The sequence below is a fragment of the Vicugna pacos genome, chromosome 8 (assembly GCF_048564905.1).
Source record: "Vicugna pacos chromosome 8, VicPac4, whole genome shotgun sequence".
Classification (NCBI taxonomy): domain Eukaryota; kingdom Metazoa; phylum Chordata; class Mammalia; order Artiodactyla; family Camelidae; genus Vicugna; species Vicugna pacos.
The window spans coordinates 34,192,910-34,213,717 of NC_132994.1; the positions used below are offsets into that span (position 1 = coordinate 34,192,910).

Here is a 20,808-nt window from a genome sequence, read left to right on the forward strand (position 1 = left end):
TCTATAAAGATGGTTTAAAGTCTGTCTTCTTTCTCCTAAGCAGTGACAGCCACTCCAGCATTTTGAAGACAGGCCAGCACACCTATTCTCCCTGCCTTTATTCTTTTACTTTAGCACCATAATGTTCCCCTCCAAGGAGTACCTGAGACAGCTGTCCTAGAATATTCTTCTCTGGGTTGACAGAGGTGAAGGAAAGGGTTTGAAAGCCATTAGATTAGGCGAAGGAGCATAAGGATCACTGCTAAGTTACAGAGTAAACAAGCTACAGTCAGTGCGTACCTTCTCAGAGTGCTTGAACTGCCTCCAGAAGCTATCATACATTCTTTTGGTAACCTTTTCAGGAGTGCAAACAACAGTTTTGATATAAACTTTAAAGCTACGATCCAGTAGCTGGTTAATTTCACCATAGTCATAGTCGTCATATCTGTTAAAAGACAAAGTGAGAATAATATTTTCCACGTACAGTCTATCTTCTTCTTACAAAAGTACATCAATAGTAAATGCTGGGTTCTTTTTCCCTCTTTGTGTAGGCAGCTGTCCCCCAAAATAACAGCTTTATAATGTTTAGTTGGGGGTGGATGAATGAGCATAAAGGGATAAGAATCAGAAACTAGGGAGATGAACAAAAAAACTGCTAGTGCCCAGGTAACTATACATTTACAATCATGAATAAGCAGCTACAGTGAGGAACAAATTCTGGAAACACTGTTTAAGTATTGCTGAAATTAAGAAATTAGCAAATTAATCAGACAATAATTGCATGATGTATAATCTACTTCTCATGTTTCCAGGAGTTTCTAGGGTCAGATGAGAAAAAAATGGGGATGGGTTATCTCAGAGAGAAGAACGGTCAGCTTATTGATGGCCTCACACTGTCCACACTTAGGAGAGGCTGTTCTGCTTCAAGCCAAGATGGTCATAGGCACCAGTGTCTGCTCTGCCCCACGGGGTGATAATTTCTAGGACACCAAGGGACTGAAGTTTCCTATTCAGTTTTTAGTGAAAAAGGGAGAAAGCTCTTGCAAAGCTGGTCCTATACCCACTCAGGAGGCTAAAGTTAGTAGTCTGGCCACTGATAAAATGAATAGCAAGAGAAAGTCTGACTTTACATCTAAAATAATCAGAAAACAAGGCAGGAGGACGTAGCTCAGTGGTAGAGCATGCGCTTAGCATGCACAAGGTCCTGGGTACAATCCCCCCAGTGCCTCCATTAAAAAAATAAGTAAACCTAATTACCTTACCCCTGCCAAAAAAAACCATGCACAAGGTCCTGAGTTCAATCCCCAGTGCCTCCATCAAAAAAAATAAGTACACCCACTCACCCCCCCACCAAAAAAAAAGAAAAACGAACAAAAAGAAAACAAAATAATCAGAAAATACTATAGCATAGAGTTTGGGTGTGTTTGCTAGAACGTGGTACATCATGGCTGCATTTCCTATATAGCATAATAATGTCTTGGTACCTAACAGGATATGAAAGTTGTGCATTTTGATGAAGTAGCATGGGAGAAGATGCTCTTCAGAAGAGCACTGTAAGACTGCTAAGTTCTAAGGGGTAGAAATATGAGTGTGTCGGGAGATAGAGGATGATACTATGCACGTCTGGAGACAAACTCTGCCTCTGCTTGTCTGTGCTCTTGGACCAGCTTGCTTGCCCTCCCCTTCCCTGGAGGCATCTGTTATTTAACTTTTGTCAACGTCCTTAACTCTCCCTAGCTAGGAGAGAGGAAATACCACGCTACAATAAATCAATTTTTTGAAGCGTAAGAAATAAGATATTGGGGAGGGGATGGTTTTGAGTATATTAGTATGGGTTTCTGTGTGTATGTGTTCAAAGCATCTGAATAATTTAGCCTGAAGGAAAACATCTCTTTATAATATGAGAAAACAGACTAACCTTATTCCAAACATGCAGTGAATATAGTTCCAAATAGCCCGTCTGAGCATTGAGGTATCAACATCTTTGTGCATTGCCATTGTATTATAAGTAAGATTGTAAGCAATGTGAAATTTTTCATCAATCAACTGTCCCACATCTGGATAAAGACGATTTACCAAAGAATAACCATGGTCTTCCCAACAATAGTCCTAAATACAGAGAAAAGAACAAATATGATTAAAACGGGGCCAAGTACAGTTCTACATCTATTGCTCTGCAGTGCAGTGAGATTACTGACAGTTGAAATCCACTGCTTTTCTAGTACATCCCTAGCTCTCAGCTTCAGCAGCACTCCATGTTTTCAATTTCTATACTGCAACATGAAAAAGTATGTTTCATAACTGAGCAAGTTTAAAAACCAATGGAATCCCTTTTCTTTACAAAAAGACCACCCATCTTCAGCTTTTTCTCTTTCACTGTCTTCCCAGTCAGCCTCCAGAAGTGACCCATCTCAGGAGACCTCTCTCCTTTTCCATTGCTACAGGCATTCAGATGGTTCTCATATTTTGTAGATTTTTAATTCAGCATATCCATCACTTATTCCTTTTCTTCCTACCCCCTCTGACTCTCAGCCCTACTAAATCTCCTAATTAGTTTTCCTGCATGAAATCTCCCTGCTTCCTTTCTTTCCATGTCAAGCAAAACTTAGTAAGTGTCCAACTTCTATGTCTCCCATATTTATTTCCCTAAAACATCTCTGATATTATGCTATCATCACTGTGGTCAAAACCTATAAATCTAATCAATTTTAAACTAACTTCCCACTAATTAGAAAAATCCTTTGCTTGAAGCTCTCAGCAGCCCAGCCAGTTTATGATCCTTTCCCTCACTTTGTCCCTCAACCTAAACTCAAGATTGCCGAGAGTCTCCTTTGCTTACAATACCCGTGTTTTAAAGCCACTCAAATCCTCAAATCTCTCAAATCTTAATCTCTCTCCGTAAAATATCCAGCCCACATGACCTCTTCAACTGAATTCTATTTCCTGACATAATTTCACTATCAAGTAAAATATTCTAGAACTCTGCCTTATGGCTAATTTTAGTTCCTTAAACAAAGAAGAAAAAAATCTCATAGCTCTCAAATATTTTCATAATTCTGGTAAAATAATTATTACTTAATACTCGCCCCCTCACAATAATTGGGAAAGTAGGGACTATCAATTCATGTGAATTATATATTTACCTTTCTAAATTAAATATATATAACAGATTGTTTAAGAAATACATATAAACTTTAGTGTGTTTCTACTATGATTTGGAAGCAGTCATAAAACTATAGTACAGAATAGATAAATATTTCTCAATTTATGATTCTCAACTTTTATTTTAGAACTAATACAGCTACCATTGCTCCTGAGATATAGTTGCAAATCACTTAGCACAGTTTCCTGCCAAAGCACAAACAGAGAAGGAGCCTGGTATCCTGGAGGATCACTTGGTCCCTAAGTTTCCATGGACTCAATATATACAGAATTGTACTGGGGAAGTTTTACTGTATATTTTAAAGTTAATGATCTACGAGCTAGTGAAATTGGGTCTACCAATAATAATTCTACTCCCTACATCACAAACTTTATTAACTGAAGAGACAGGTGTTAAGTAATTTTGGAATAACATTTATTTATGTGAATCCTCATCAAGGTTTAAATTTGAAACCCTCAAAAATTCTATTGCTTCAAATAACATTCAGTTCAAATTTTAAAGGGAATTAGGATACTGTCATCTTCGTGATTTATTTTCTATGGTATCTGTAATAAATCACCCAAATTAAAATAAAAATTAAAAATTTGCTGTCCCTAAAAGTCCTAATTTAAGCATATCTTTCTTTGATTTTCTCATCCTTTTTTCCTCCACCCACACACACATAATGCTTGAGGTGTGAGGACATTTCTCTTGTCACTCAGGCCTGGTGCATATCAGGGCGGAAATTGCCTCACTTTAACACTGGGGCTCAGTAAGAAAGGGGGAGAAAAAAAAACAATGTTATAAATGTTTGGTTCAAATATAATTATTATGTATTATTTAGCTATATTAAGAACTTTGAGCTTTTGCATACCATCTGGGAACCTAAAACTACTGTAAATTCTATTCTATGGATGAATGTGTTTTGAATTCTGAGCAACTGATTTATGAACTTTAACAATAAATACACCTAACAGAATTGCCTGTACATATAGTTACTTCTTTCTGCAACACTTTCTAGTTCTCAAATGCAGGCGGCTCTTCCTTATTTTAAATCAGACAGATATTTCTAACCAATCAAGTACATAAACAAGTTGCCTTTTTACCTGGACTCGAAATGTTGGGACGTGCATCCCATGCCTAGAGAAATCCTTATAGCCATAACTAGTGTCCTCAAAATGACGAGATACGTCTCTTGCTGGTGTAGCTTCTTCGTCATCTGAAATAATTTTTTAAAAAAAAGCCACTGAAAGCTTTTCAAAAGCAGGATGCCAGTTAAAATTCATTTTACCTATAACAAGTAAAAACAGGATAACCCTTTCTCTGACATTGAGTAACCAATATCACTAAAATAAAGTCTTAAAACTATAAAGAGAAGTAGCTTACTTACTAGTAAATGGAATATAACAAAAGGATCCTCTGTTATAAAAAAGTACTCAATGGTTGAATTTCCTATGCTTTTCATTCTTCTCTTTTATGGACCCCCTTCTCCCTCTGTGTCCTTACTCCGGCTTATACATATTAGGTTCTACTTAAAAGTAAGTACTCCAAGTATGAACACCCTTTTGAATAATCTTTATGGTGATAACAAATCAGCTGTGCTCTACACTTTAGCACTTGGACTATTTCTGGTTGAATATTAATGTCATACAATACATAAAATGATCTCTTTAACAGCTCAAAGGTCCTAGAAACAATTCTACAATGATGAATGAAGGAAAGGCTCTGTGTGTCATCATTTTTACAATGTTTCCTGCACTGTTCTAAGCCTTTTTGGATTATCTTCATGTTTAGGAGTTGATGAGATTATATTTTCAAGTAAATAGAATCAAAAACTTCTCCTCAAGGGAAAACAAGCTAACATCCAACCTCCATTTATACAAACTTGATTTTTCCTTTGCTATTAAGAAATTTGGTGCTTTTAACACACATACTCTTTCCCCCACTGTATTATCATCAAAATACATTTTGAGATACTTCATTAACTTTTTTTCCTTTAAATTATCTGGTTTACATATTAAATCCTATAGCCCACATATAAAGGCCAAACATAAAGGACTTAGGTGGTTGTTAGTTGTTTAATAAATAGCTCCTTTTCACAAATCATAGAATTTTATAGCTGGACTCAATATCAGGCCGAATGGAACTTCCTCATTTTAAAGTAGAGAAAAAAGGGAGCACTCAGGGTTAAATGACTTACATTTACAGAGCTTGCTAGCAGTGATTTTAGTACTAGAACGCAAATCACATGTCCTTTCTCTTAGTCTAGTGCTGTTTTCACTGTAACTTCCTTTTCTAGGCTGTCTGACTTATAAGTAGGAATATTTGTGCAATAGCTTCCCTAAAAGGAAAGACATATTTGGATTGATATTTTAAAACTTTTAAATTCTCTTAAGTAAAAAAGTTGGGCTCTTTTTTGTAAGCAATAAAATTTTTATTGACTCTGTAATGGTTGCTTTTACCTGAAGAGAAAACAAACATGCTCTCTCTTTTTTCTATTTCAAAACGTGAAGCCATCTCTTCTTGACTTGCCTCCTCTTCATCCCGACACTCCTGTAACTGTCTCATCTTTTCCATGAGGGCTTCGACCTCAAAGAAGGAATCACTTACCTGAAGAAAAGTGTAATTAACATTACACATGTCAGACATGGGACGACATTCTTGAATTATCTTTTATAGATCTTATAATTTTAATGCACATGAATGAATCAAAAACAATTATTTTGGCCTATTACATACACAGATATGCAAAATTTAAAATATAAGAAAAATTATTTTAAGAGCACATTCTAGTGTTTTACCTTTTAAAATTAGTGATAACGTCAACTGTTAGTGCTAAGTTTTAAAAATTAACATTACTTGTTAATTTAGAACAGAACTGAATATTTAAAAGTTAAACTTTTACTTGTTCAATTAGTTAAATAAGATACACAAAGTATAAATGATTTTGCATCAACTGTGTACACTGGGCAGATTGTCAATATACAGGCATACCTCAGATATATTGTGGTTTCAGTTGCAGACCACTGCAATAAAGTGAATATCGCGACAAAGCGAGTCACATGAATGTTTTGGTTTCCCAGTGCATGTAAGTTACATTTACACTATACTGTAGGCTATTAAGTGAGCAATAATAGCATTATGTCTAAAAAAAAGGACATACCTTAATTTAAAAATATTTATTGCTAAAAAATGCTCAACAGCTAGGAATAGGGAGCTTATCTACTAGAGAAATTTAAAAAAATTCTATCATTTCTCTAGTCTCTCATTTAGTGGAAGGATAATTAGAAGCAGTACTTTTTCTTTAGCCCTGTACTAAAAGGTGGGGAAGGACAACAATCCAACCCTAAGCATCCTAGCAACTGATATATTCTCCCTTACACTATTTCATAACCTCTAAGCTTTGATAAATAATCAGTGGCCATACATAGGACTATAACATGAAACCTGATAGCTCAACAGAGGGTTGTCAGCACAGTGCAGCGATCTGCCTTGGGAGAATGAGTCTCCTTCCTGTGCTGATCTCACCATGTGTAAATGCTATCTCATCTTTTTTTATTATTATTATTATTTTTTATTATTATTATTATTATTATTATTATTATTATTATTATTATTATTATTATTATTATTTTACCATGCAACAAAACCTGATAAATGCCAAGCACTGTACTAGGCCTTTTACTGCTTTAGAGACATTTCATTTAAACTTCACAATAACCTTGTGTTTGACCTTAATTTAGAAATGAAAGAATGGAGGCTCAGAGAGGTTAGATAACTTGCCAGCAGTCAAATATGTTAAGTTAAAGTCAAGTATATAAATTCAACCTGTCTAAATCTGTTTCAAAGGAATAATACAACTGAGAACATCTGTGCAAAGTATTCAGGAGGCTCTGATGTTGTTTCTGTGATTTCTCTTTGGAAACATAAACCCCTGCTCTTTCACTACAGTGAAAGAATGCAGAGGGAATTTTGATTAATCATATATAGGAATTAAAATTTGCTTATTGAAAATTCAACTCATTCTGATCTATTTCAAAGGAGTAACAAAACTGAAAAAATATAAAAGCCAGAGGAAAGGAATAGAGGTGAAAGTATTTAAGTAAATTTATATTTACTTTTATATACATTTGTGAGATGGTAAACATGAAAAAGTATTTTAAAGGGAGAAATTTCCAGGTCAAGCCTGATTAAATCTTCTGAAACATAAACAATTAAGAGGTCAGCCTGTTTCTTTTGCGCAAAAGGGAAGAAAAAGCTGTGATCAGTATCAGGAAGTTTCTACTACCAAGTTCCACTGTTCTCAGCCACCTCTCATTTCACGCAGTAGCCATTCAATACTAGCTCCAGTGGCTTCTGATCCTAAAATCGAGGGTCTTATAATTTTGTATATCCCTTAGCATCAGACTAGTGCTGGGCATTTGAAGGCAGTCAATAAATACCTGCTGGATGTACAGGTTTGGGGGACTAGTATCTCTCTGGACCTGGTGGATTTTCTAAGGAGCCAAATGAAGAAATAATATAACAGCAATTACTATGATTAGTCTTATAATGATCATATAACAAATAATAGATAACTTACCGAAACATTTCCTGCTGAGTTGACCTGCATCTCATCCACACTGTGATTGCCATTTGTAATGTCACAGAAGCAGTAGTTACTAACAGAAGGAGGTCTGAACGTGTGGCCACCATCACAATGAATTTCTGGACTGATTCCACAGCCAAATGTGAACGAGGCAAGAGAATGATAGTGTGTGAGTAGAACTACTGCATGTACCAGTTCTGCAAGGGACCAGCTGTGCTCTTCAGCTTTTAAAAGTCCCTTGGGGGAAAAAAATGAGAATATATTTTTATACTGGGGTATGGTGTTGGTGAAAGAATATAGTTCACCTTGGTATTTAATCTACTGAAAACAGGATTAGTTACTGTATAAAACTTATGAAATTACAATTTGAGACATGTAGAACCCAGAATTTGCTAATTTAATTTTTATGAATATGTATTCATAAGTAGAGCTTAACATAATCTGACAATGACACATTCATTTTTATTTTGACTTTCTGAAAATCCTGATTTAAAAATGTAATAGAATACATTTTGTTTAAAAGCAGTTGCCATATTTCAGATGATGGTTTATGCTACATTAGCGATGCTGTTAGTTCAAAGTCTCAAACCAAATGTAATAAATTTGTGTTTCAAGTGGAAGCTACTGTGTAAAATATGCCTGTGTTTTTCTGTATTATCAGGGCTCCTCAGGAATTTTTAAGATAGTAGTTTGAACAACTTGGCTCTGAATATTCCTAAGTCATCAAATTATACTTATTTTTAAAATTATACTCAAGGTAAAGTCTACAGTTCTTCAAAGTCTTACAAATTTGTGTCCCTTCTGCTTCTTTATAATCTTGTATAATTTGCATTACTATACAATATAACAGACATTGCATTAATCATATTGAAATCTTATATCTCCTTGATAGTAAGATATTCCAAATACATAATAGGATCTAAAATGTTCTATAAGGAAGACAAGACCAAAAATATGTTGTATTTTTAAGAATTTCTACTGCATGGTAGACACCTTTAGAGAATGTCAATCTATTTTTATTTGATTATCTTTATTAATAAATAGAATCAGAAGAAACTAGTTTAAGATGGTATTTTATAAAGATACACAATAAGATACCACTTCACATCTATCAGTATGGCTAAAATCCAAAACACTGATAATACCAAATGCTACCAAGGATGTGGGAGATCATAGTGGTACAGCCACTTTGGAAGACAGTTTCACAGTTTCTTACAAAGCTGAATACAAGCTTACCATATGATCCAGTAACCATACTTCTAGTTATTTACTCAAATGAGTTGAAAACTTATGTTCATCAAAAACCCTGCATGTGAATGTTTGTAGATGCTTTATTCGTAATTGCCCAAACTGGAAGTAACCAAGATATCCTTCACTAGGTGAATGGATAAACAAACTGGTACACCTGTACACTGGCATATTAATTCAGCAATAAAAAGAAATGAGCTATCAAGCCATGAAAAGTCATGGAGAAACCTTAAATGCATACTGATAAATAAGATAAGCTAGTCTGAAAAGCTATATACTGTATGGATTCCAACTATATGACATTTGGAAAAGGCAAAACTATAGAGACAGTAAAAAGAGTAGTAGTTTTGGGGGAAGGCGAGAAACAAACAGAGTGACATAGGGAGTTTTTAGAGAAGTTAAACTATTTTGTATGATACTGTAATGGTGGATAACATGACATTATGCATTTGTCAAAATCCGCAGAACTGTACAACACAGCGAGTGAACCCTAATGTAAATTATAGACTTTAGTGATTCATCAGTTACTGCAAATGTACTATACTAATGCTAGACATTAATAACAGGAGAACATGTGTGTGGCGAGAGTAGAGGATTGAGGAAGGTAGAATATGGGAACTCTGTACTTTCTGGGCCATTTTTCTGTAAACTTAAAACTGCTCTAAAAAATAGTCTATTTAAAAAAATTTTAAATGACACCCTAGATACATTAATTGTCTACTTACCTCAATGTGTTCTTTGGTAATAAGCCAAGGTCTGTGGGCTAACACTTTGTTAAGTTCTCCTAAATTCTGTAGTTTTTGAGGAGCATTCTCTAAACCATTAAGCCACTTGGGGTCCCCACCAACGTGAAGGAAATCATTTACATGGAGGTTCACTAAGTAGGAGCACTGATGTCTTGCTGCAGCCTTGAGAGAAAACAAAAAGATTATTCTAATTATAAATATTAAAATTTTGAACAACCACAAACCTTTTTTCTTTAAAATGTGCAACACAGCTAATTAAGTTTTTGGATAGTACATTTTCAAATTCTTCATACAGTACAAAAATGAAGTTTTCATATAAACATTTAAAAATTCACATATACCATAGAAAGCACCTCAGAAATATTAACAAAATATCTGATAAAAGTATTTGTACTTGGGGGGAGGGTATAGCTCAAGTGGTAGAACACATGCTCAGCATGAATGAGGTCCTGGGTTCAATCCCCAGTATCTCCTCTAAAAATAAGTAAACAAATAAACCTAATTACCTCCCACCACCAAAGACAACAAAGTATTTGAACTGTAGAAAATTTTATTTATACACCAACTGTCAGAACCTCAGATTAAGAAGAAATTTCAAATAAGGTGCCAACCATAAAAGAATGGAATATTATTTATAAATTGAATATGAGTACCAGCACTTAGTCAATCTGAACTATTTGTAATAGTGAAATAGGTCTTGTGTTCTACTTTATTCTCTTATTTAATAGAAAATGGTTTTCAGCAGAGTGTAAACACGTTTCTTTTTCTGTTATACTTGAGAGCATACTTATTTAGAAAGAGAAAAAACAGATACTACCTAACAGGAATGCAATATTAGAAGTTAGAAATATTTATTCCTGTGTTTGAAGTATTAACCATCTCTTAAAAAGATTAATAAAGCAGGCAGAAAGAATTTTTCATTGAATGTTTACAAACCATTATTCCAATGTAGTGCCGATAATGTAGGGGTAATGGCCCATCCATTTGCAGTAGATAGTGTTGAGTTTTTAAGAAACTTTCTAAATATTGTGGGTGAAAAACCATCACTAATGTAATGTTATCCAGACGACCCAAAGCAGCAAAAGAATCTGCAAATAAAGTATGCATCTGTGCGTCTTCACTCCCTACTTGGAGAATCTGTATAAAAGAGAGAACAACCATGGTTACATAAACTAAATCGGTGTTAAAAAAGAAATATGCATGCAATGTATTTTAAGTGTCATCTAGAAGAGATTAAATCTGGTTTAAGAAAGAGAGGTTATAATTCTACAAACTTAACTAGTAGCAAAATAGAGGAATAAACAGTCACATATCATGTAGTAGGGGAGAAACAACAAATGCCGAACATTAAAGGCCATCTAGATCGGTTGCTTGCAGACTTGGCCAGAATCCAGATAAAGAAGCAGATTTAGATTATCAAATTTGCAGAGCTTGCAAACAGACACTAAAGCCTTTCCTTTTAACAACGCCTACTCTCTCTGAATTTAAGGAGTACCAACATTAACAGCAAACAGTCCTTGTGGGAAAAAAAAAGCATAGGAGCTTTTACATATTTAGAATTAAACATCCAATCTAGCATTGATACCAGCCTGTGGAGTTGGCCAAGAGCAGGTAACTCAGCTTATGGGCACACCTAAACATCTAAATTTAAGCAGGTGGCATATCACTGGTCAAAAACAAGACCTGCCTTTCCTTGATTAAATATGGGTGTTAAAAAAGCATCATGAAATACTAGAAATCAACACGACTATAACAGCTTTCTAATCCCACAGATTCACTGCCAAAACATCATGATTAACTGTGATCAACTCTGTAAGCATACTGTTGATCAACAGTTGTTCAGATGCCAAGAGGTGGGTCATGAAAGCTTTTCTTTAAAAGCATACAGTTTACTACGTACTTTCACAAATAACATACCTCCTTTTCTGGGATGAATCTACTTGGTCCGTGTCCTAGTGGTCGAGGAATTCTAATTCCAAGTTCCTAGAAAAGAAAATTACACCATCTCAGTCCTCCAGCAGTAAAGAATATGAACTGAGGCTACCAGAATGAGAGGGAAAAATAGGCCAGTTGAACAGAGACAGGCTTGTTTTGGTGTTTTGTTCTCATGGCCATATATACATACCAACTCTTCTGTTTGCATTACATCACGGACAACAGTTTATAATACAACTCTGACTGAAAACAATAAAACCTGTCTCACTAAAACCAGAGTTTTGCATAAAGTGCTTGGCACAAAGTCTAGAACAGAAAGTTCAGCACATAGCAGCCAACCCTGCTGACTGACAGTGATACAAAATAAGACCAGTGTATTTGTACATCCCAAACCCAACCAACCAAAATATCAATCCCTGTGCATCTTGTCAGGAAATGAAAAAGCAGTAACCTCTACCTAGATGTCTTAAACTGAAAGAAGTATAATTATTGTTACATCTATAATAACACTTAAGAACAGAAATAATTATGAAAAAGAAAAAATACTATTTAAATCAACAAAAGAGAAAGTCCTGCAGGACATGGTTTCTCTGAGTAACAATTTTAAATAAATTAATTTCATTTGTGAGTTTTCCTTAAATTTTTAACTTACAGGAGCTCATCTAACTTTGCTTATATTTTAGAGCAGCTCAACTAATTAAAAAATAGTTTTCTGCCTTTTGACATAGTGAATCTAGAATTCTATAATTTATGTGACAGTGTGGTTAACAAAAACAATCTACTGTTAAGGCTTTCATCTTTTCCCTCAGTACACTATACTTATAGAAACAAAACCAAAATATAACTCAACTTTTTTTTTTCTTTTGAGGCTCATGTCCTATCAGTCTAGTCGCTAAACAAAAACACCTTCTTTAGCAACTAAATATTAACATTTCCTTATATAATTATATACAAATATTATTTCCACCCTCTCTACTGCTTCCAGTTTAAGTCTTTCATGATCTAAACCAGATGCTTTCCTTTTACAGCAAAAAAGAAAAAAAAAAAAGAAAAAAAAGAAATTGGGGGGAGGGGCAGACGGAGAAGGACATGTGGCAGCAATTCAAGAAGTCTGATCCAAGTGAATGAAAATCTTTTGAGCAGAATGGATTTTTTTAAAATTAAACAGGCAGGACAAAACTGAACAGAGTCTTAATTAGGAAAACTGAAGATTCAAAGTAGGTTATATTTGCCAAATAAATCTATAAAATTAAAAAAATGTGTATGTGTGTGTGTATACATATTTCAAATAATCTTGTATTGGAGATCAGTGATTTCTTACTCTGGTAATTCCACACTTTGGCTGAAGATAATGTTCTAATAACTGTATCCTTCATAAGAAGAGGCACTAAATTCACTGGTGAGGCCATGTATGTGTTTCAATTTTAATACCCTATAATAAATGCAAGGAAAAAACCCCACATTCCTGCTATTCAATACATCATCTTAGCACAAATGCAGCCATTTATATAAAATGATAACTCCATGGGCCTTTCTAACTGCTGAATTTCTGGCCCAATTACATACATTTCAAACAAAATACATTAGGCAAAACTTTAAGGCTAAAAATAAATATTTACCCTTTCTCATTTCTTTACTATCTTATTCAAACAAAATGCATTTTAGCAAAACTCACATTTCAGAAGTTTATTATTCATTTTATACTTAAGAGACACTATTCTTGTGACTTTAGTATATAAAAGGTGGCATTTCAAATGGGGGAGAAATGGATTATTCAAATGATGTTGATACAACTGAGAAGCCACTCAGAAAAAAGTGTAATTGGAGCCCTAAATCATACTTTACTCCACAATAAATCAGAGGTAACTGTGAAAAACAAGAATAAAAAACATTACAGTACTAGGAGAAAACACTCATGGAATCGAGTTAGGCCTAAGAATGCCACAAAACCCAGAAGTCATAAAATATAAGATTGAAAAATTTGATGACATAAAAATAAAGACTTTCACATGGGAAAAATAAACTAAGTCAAAAGCAAACAGAAAACTGGGAAATATATTTGCAACTCACATAGCAAAGGGCTAAATTTTTTTTTAAAGACAAACTTTTTTTTAATCACATACTTTAAAAAATTACCATTTTTTAAATGGAGGTACTCAGTATTGAACTCAGGACCTAAGCATGCGCTTTACCACTGAGCTATACCCTCTCCCCTAAATTTTTTTTTAATACATAAAGACAAATCATTCAGAAAGCCCCTAACAACTTAATAGAGCAATGAACAAAGGACATGGACAGTTCAAAGAAAAGGAAATTAAAATGGCTCAAAAAAATGATCAACCCTCACAATAAAACAAGTGTGAGTAATTACACAGAGATACAGTTTTTCACCTGAAAGACTGCTTAAGCTCAAAAAGTATGATAACAGGCTGTGTTGGAGAGAAGGTGGAGAAATAGCCATTCATTGCTTATACATTTCTGATGGAAATATTCTGAAGTGTAAGGAGTATAAATTACTGTAACTTCTAGGAGGGCAATTTGAAATACCGATTAAAAAACCACATATGCTTTTAATCAACAATTTCATTCTAAACATTAACCTATATTCACATTTCTGAAATGTCATATGTAAAAGTACAACCACTGCAACATTGTTTATAATAGTACAAGATACAGCACAACTTAAGTGCTCATCAAAAGAGGACTGTTTCAGTAAAGTTTAGAATGACCATAGACTGGGATACCATGCAGTCCTTACAAAGAATGAAGCAGTTCTATATGGGCTGGCTTTAAAAGATCTCCAAGATACATTATGCAGAGGGAAAAAAGCAAAGTGCATAATATTATGTTACTATTTGTAAGGAGAGGGAAAAAATACTTAGCAATTCCATCTCTAGGACTTTATCCCAGAAATACGTTAGCAACATGTGGATAGTGTATGTGTGTGTGTGTGTGTGTGTGTGTGCGCGCGTGCGTGTGTGTGTGTTTAATAAGACCAGATGGGTAGTACGTGGGCCTCAAAACAGAGGTTGAAATATATTATTTTGGCTTTATTTCTATTCCAAATACATAGTTTATATATATCAAACTATTACAAAACAGTAGCTTTACAATTCCAATAAAGTGGCTATCAGTGTTTCGGAAATGGAATATTTTCCAAGGGCCTTTCCCAATGGTCCTATGTAATTGTCTTTGAAAGTCCATCTCTATAGCCAAATTTAGTGGCCATAGTGGTATTACTGTCTCCACTCTTCCTTGCCTTCAATGGTAAAAGCTTTTCTTCCCAGTTCCTTTAGAATACATTCTTTTAGAGTGAAAAATTACATGTTTTAAAACAGGATGTTAAGAAAAAGCAAACCTCTTGGGAATGGATTATAGACCCATTGTGCTAATAACCTCTTAGAGTTAAGATCACATTTATTCCTTGATAAGATACTAGTCTGACAAGAAAGCTGATGACAGAAAATAGAAACACTGAAGAAAGGAAATGAATGGAAAGAAGTCTCTGATATTGAAGACTCCAATTTCATTATTTTACCTAAGCTAGTTCCAGGTAAAATAGAATTTTACCCAGCTCACAGTGGGACTATCAGGGTCAACTTCCTACTAAGCTGAAGAGGTTGTAAGATGTCCTTGACACTCTGTAAAAGCAGAAAGGGAAATGGAAGGGGGAGGGAGAGAAGTAAAAGAAGATGGGGGATGGGTGGGAGACTGATAGATTTTTAAAAACCAAGTCTCTCCCAAACAGAAAGGGTCAATCAAGATTGATATAATGGGAAGTACAGATACTGCTGTTCTAGAGTTAAATTGAGTTATTTTCCTACATTTGGATGCTAGACTCAAAAGATGTCCTTTGCTCTGTTTCTTAGTTAATAGATTAAATACATGAGAAGGATACAAAAACATGACATGATTTTTACTACTTAATCTTATGCCTAAGAGATGACAAAAAGTTGATCTGGGGTGCTCCTGGTGAGCTCTAAGATTACATCCCAATTTATCCTAAACCAGATACTGTCAGGAGGCAGATCACTGATTCCATCTAGCCTCCTATTGCACACAAATTGAGCTCTAACTTCTGGGAAAGTAAACAGGCAACAATTATCTTGAAAACAGCCAGCAAGTCTGGTTCTAGAGTTGGTGTCTTTAATTAATTACTGTTTTGAAGCTTTTAAAGAGCTTTTAATAACTTAAAGGTCCTTTTAAATCTAAGAAGAAAAAAAAAAGACACTATAAGCTCACCTACAAAACAGAAACAGACTTGCAGACATAGTAAACAATCTTATGGTTACCACGGAAAGGGGGAGGGAAGGGATAAATTTGGGATTTTGAGATTTACAAATGTTAGCCACTATATATAAAAATCAATTTTAAAATTTTTTCTTCTGTATAGCACAGGGAACTTGTTCAATATCTTGTAATAACCTTTAATGAAAAAAATAGGAAAACAAATATATGTATGTATATGCATGACTGGGACAGTGTGCTGTACCAGAAATTGACACATTATAAATGACTGTACTTCAATAAAAAATTAAAAAAAACTTAAAGGTCCTTTTAGATACCACTGTTATTATTATACAACAGTATCCTTGGTTTCTAAAGGGTTAAGAGTCTTAATTTTTAGGAAAAATCACTTTTGAAACACTTCTTTTCCCGGTAACATGACAAATTAGTTGCTACCCTATTTTCTAGCAGGTGTTGATTTAAAAAAAAAAAAAAAGGCACTGCAGGTCTAGTCTTCAAAGGGCTGATCGTAAGCCAAACTAAGTGCATTTCATGACTTCCTAAAGGTTACTTCAATTATGCCTTCATCTGTAGCTCTAAGAAACTGAATCACGGACAATTAACAAATTTTAGCCAATCTAGATTCAAAGAGGCAGAACTTCCCAACAGCAAATGGCCTTGTCGGGAAGCAGATGTAGATGCTAATCACAGCACAAACCTCACAGGCTCTTGGTGAAGGTGTGGCTGGGAAAACTAACATGGGAACTAAGTCCTCTCAACAATCCTCATAATCAGCATCTTTGAAAGAGACAGCTACAGTCTCCATCATCACAACATTGCTGCAAATCTCTGACATGGTATGTTTCCTCAGTGTATGATACTCACACTCTGATGTTCACAGCATGAAAATTCTTTGCAAATGTTGACAGTACTACAGAATGACTATGTACGTAATGTATCACTATATGAATCAGTGTTTATGTACTGAAAGTACTGTTGTAATCAGAGTTTTCAAATTTGTCAAAGATACATTTATGAATCTATATGAATATCCTTAAGCAGAAGAATGAACAATTTGCCACAAATGCAAAATGAAAGCATTTGTTGGCTTATGGTGTCTACCCATTTGCAAAACTAGTTGAAAAGTAAAAATAATCTGATCACTTGAATCATTTTATTTTTCTCACTGCACTTGGTGCATTTTTAAACTCTCTAGATGTCTCAGTACTGTTAATCACAAAATTGACATTAATTTTGATTTTTTTAAAATTACAAAAGCAGTTCTTTTTGAAATACATTTCAACAAGGCAAAAATATACTGTGTAGAAAGTAAAAGTTCCCATTCTCCCTTGTGTATGAGAATTATTGCCTATAGCTGGGTACTAGCCTTTTAACATTTAAAATAGAAATAAGGAAATCTAGAAGCATTATAAAGAAATATTCCTACTATAATAAAATGTATTAGTTGCTCCTTCTAATACTGCCATTAACTCATATAGGAAATTTAGCGATACTGAAAGTTCAGGTAGCTCTTTTTTCAGAGTCTGGTCTTCTATGAACTGCATTCTAGAAAAATAAAAACTCATTGACTTCAAAGTACTGGATTTATAAGGTTGACTTAGGCCATATGTGTGCCCTATACTATTTTAGTCAGGAGTTCCATCCCTGAAAGTGTTTAATTTAAAAGCATTGTGGAAGTTTGCTATTTGAAGAGCTGTGTTATTCTTTTGTAAAGTGAATGGTTTTCCTATAAAGCTCTACTTCTTAATTTACTTTCCCATATTAGATGTGTTAAAAATGAAATACGATACAAAGCTTCCTGGTTTCCTGAACACAATCCCATAGGCACTGTAATCAATGTACAAGCTAAAATGTATCTCTTTATCTTCTAGTTTACATGGTTATATTTAGAGATTCTAGATCTGGGCAAGAACCAAGATTCTGCAGACAAATACCAGCAGAAATAACATTTATTCAAGCACAATGATTAGGGCTCACTCCTACTGAAAATGAGAAAAGATCTGTTATGGTCTGCAAGCAGCAATGCTATTTCAACACTTTCACAGTTTTTTCTCTTTGGTAAAGTTTCAAAGCAACAATTATGAGACTTTCTTTTTCTTCTTTTAAATGGTGCGCTATTTGCAACTGCTTAGAAAAAATACAAAATGTTACAATTAAATAGCTCTTTCTTAAGGCCAATTCAGACACAAAAGGGATAGTTTAATAAACAAGACTAAATTCTGTGCCTAACGTCATTGAGCTGGCAGAACAGTCTAGGCAACATCATCCTTTAACTGACTCAAATGTGTTTTTTCCCTTCTTAAAGTAGGAGGCAAAGAGTGTAAGGGTCACTGAATAATCTGTTTTGACAAGACACAGAGGAAAAAAATCCACAGGCTCTGCCGTGAGACTAGAGCTTTGTTCGGAATCTGACTTGTGGAGACTTGTACAGAAGACGTTATTTACGTTTCGGAGTCTTCCATTTAAATGACCGAGACAGCTGTCTTCCAGCCGCAGCATTTTCTGCCCGAGACGACTCGCGGTGGAAGATGTGCCCCCACCCACCACTGGCCGCCCCTTCACCTGAGGGATGCCGGGCAGGGCGGCCGGCCCGGCGGTTGCTCCAGGGGCGCCCTCCCTGTAGAGCGTTCTCCGAAGCTGTTAAGAGTGCGAAGGTGGGGAAGTGACGCGACCTCCGTGCAGCCTACACAGTTCGGCCGGGTACCCACCCGCCCGCCCGGTCCCTCGCCCGGGTACCTCGTCCTGGCCGCGGCCCCCGCCACACTGCTTGCAGCCCAGCAGCTCCGAGACGGCCAGCGAGGCCGTGTACGCCTCGTTCGCGGCTGTGGCCAGGCGCATGTCGGCGCGGGGAAAGCGGCGAACGCGCAGAGGAGCCGCGGCGGCGCGGACGAGGCGAGCGCTGGGCGGCCGGCGGGCCTCCGAGCTGAAGCACCTCAGTCAGCGCTGACGGCGGGGGCGGCGCGGGGCGGGGCGGCGCAAACAAACAAGCCTTGTGGCCCCGCCCCCGCCGCCACTCCGCCGACTCGGCGGCCGCGAGCGCCAATGCGGGCCCGCAGCGCCACGGAGCCACGCCCTCTTGGCGCGGGCGGGCGGGCGTTGGCAGAGGGCGGTCTGACGCAGTCGGGTGAAAAACAACCTCGAGGGGCCGAGCTCCCTCAAAGAGCTAATTCTCTGGACAGGAACCGGCTCAGTACGCCAGGAGCTGAGTGGGTACTGTGGCTGGAAGGTGCAGCGCGAGCTGTCTGGCTTCAGGAAATGTGCCCCTGCCCCAGCATCAGAAGCCAAGAGACTGCCCTCCCTCCACCCGCTCGGGTCTATTTACCTAGAGCCAAACAGCACCCAACATCTAGGCTGACCCTGACAACCGGGAGGAATCAAGTTCGCTTCACATTTTATAAACTCTTGAAATTTACCTTGTTTCTTTCCAATAATGCCCAAACAACTCTGAATGGGCCACAGAATGCAGAAACAAGTAGGAGACCGTGACCTATATTCAATACAAAATTATTTTGGTAAGCTATTTAGAACCTATAAATACCACTCTCCTATACAGATAATAAGCCTTGGCAGCACGTCTCTAAAATTTGTTTTCTTCTGTTTCTTGTATATTCGAAGGCTTAAAAATTTTAATGTTCTCTCATAAGCGCCCTGGATTTAAAAAAAAATTTCTCTTGAAATCAGATTTCATCTGAAATCTGATGAGAAACTTGAGAAAACAAGTTATAAAGGAACACAAATAACTGACATTGTTGGATCTGGAACACAAATCTCACAAGTGCTGAGTCAACACTATTTCCTTAGGGTTCCATTAACTTCTTTTTAAAAAACCAACTCCTAAATTAGATCCCTTTTTGCATGTTTGCCCTGTATTTTCAAAAGCTTACATGGTCAGATTAAAAAAAAAATCTGGAGCATTCTGACAAAAGGAAACAAGTGGAGTTTAAATCAATAAATACTGACAGACACAGAACCCGGAATCATAAATGAAAATAAGTTTCAGTCTTAGGAGTAAAGTTACAATGTCTCAGAGAACACTAAGTTTCTTTATTAGCTCTTAAACTGTCACATAAGTTAAAATGGTTACTTTTATTTATCTTCTCCAGATAAATAAGATAATGTTATATGTTCTCATACACTGCTTTTATAAATTGCTAAAGCACCCAAAGTATTTTTACTGGTCAAGAAAAGCAATTTGGAGCTAATATTAACATAGAAGAAAAGGCAACAGAGATTCCAAGCTCTCTTCCTCTAAGCACAGCCACAAAAACAAACAGTATAATCAAATGCCCACTCAGCCACAAATAGGCAAAAATAAACCCAGTAAATCATCCAATTTGCAGCAATATGACATACCCTCCAAGATAAACTGGTTATAGATGAATAACCTGGAAACATAAATGGACTTGATGTGTGGGGTTGTGAGCTATAAAGCTAGTTAATGAGGGAAGTATGTGAAAAGTGATGACTCTGGCTCTAAAATAGTTGAGCTGTGATTTTTTTTTTCCTGGAAGGAATGAAATAGTGGGGGTTTGTTGTCTCACAGGGAATAACCTTGTTTGTGACATTAAAATTATATCATTTGCAAAATGGAGAATGCTTACCTTTCTATTTTTTAATGAGAGAAAAGGGAAATGCATGCATTCAGCTAAAGAAAAAATGGCTTAAAATATTTAAATCCATGTTAAAACTGCAAACTGTGTATGTATATATACATATACATGTATGTATTATCTATTTCTGTTTGATATTTAATATTTGCTAAATATTTATTGAAGAAGCATATATTGAAATTGTATAGGAAGCTCCAATTAGGATCCCGCCCCCCTTTTTTTTCTCAGAAAGTTTCAGTTCATTTTGATGCTGCCTTACATAAAAAGAAAACAGTGGTATACTGAGGACCTTCAAGCCATTAAATGTTAAGA

The 20,808-nt window shown here is 35.9% G+C and overlaps 1 protein-coding gene across 4 annotated transcripts in view; it reads right to left on the bottom strand.

Annotated features, from left to right (window-relative positions):
• Window positions 1–20,808, bottom strand: part of SESN1 (sestrin 1) — an 89,002-nt gene that overhangs the window by 1,434 nt on the left and 66,760 nt on the right. For 3 of the 4 annotated variants that reach the window (XM_006205636.3, XM_072965720.1, XM_072965721.1), the window contains exons 2-9: window positions 11,621–11,686; window positions 10,640–10,840; window positions 9,683–9,865; window positions 7,704–7,946; window positions 5,584–5,731; window positions 4,228–4,340; window positions 1,898–2,088; window positions 280–424 (exon numbers count right to left, since the gene is read on the bottom strand). In XM_006205636.3, the coding sequence (XP_006205698.1) occupies window positions 280–424; window positions 1,898–2,088; window positions 4,228–4,340; window positions 5,584–5,731; window positions 7,704–7,946; window positions 9,683–9,865; window positions 10,640–10,840; window positions 11,621–11,686 (1,290 nt within the window). Of the gene's footprint in view, window positions 1–279; window positions 425–1,897; window positions 2,089–4,227; window positions 4,341–5,583; window positions 5,732–7,703; window positions 7,947–9,682; window positions 9,866–10,639; window positions 10,841–11,620; window positions 11,687–18,622; window positions 18,850–20,808 lie in introns of those variants that run through there. The other variant, XM_006205638.3, reaches the window with a different exon arrangement.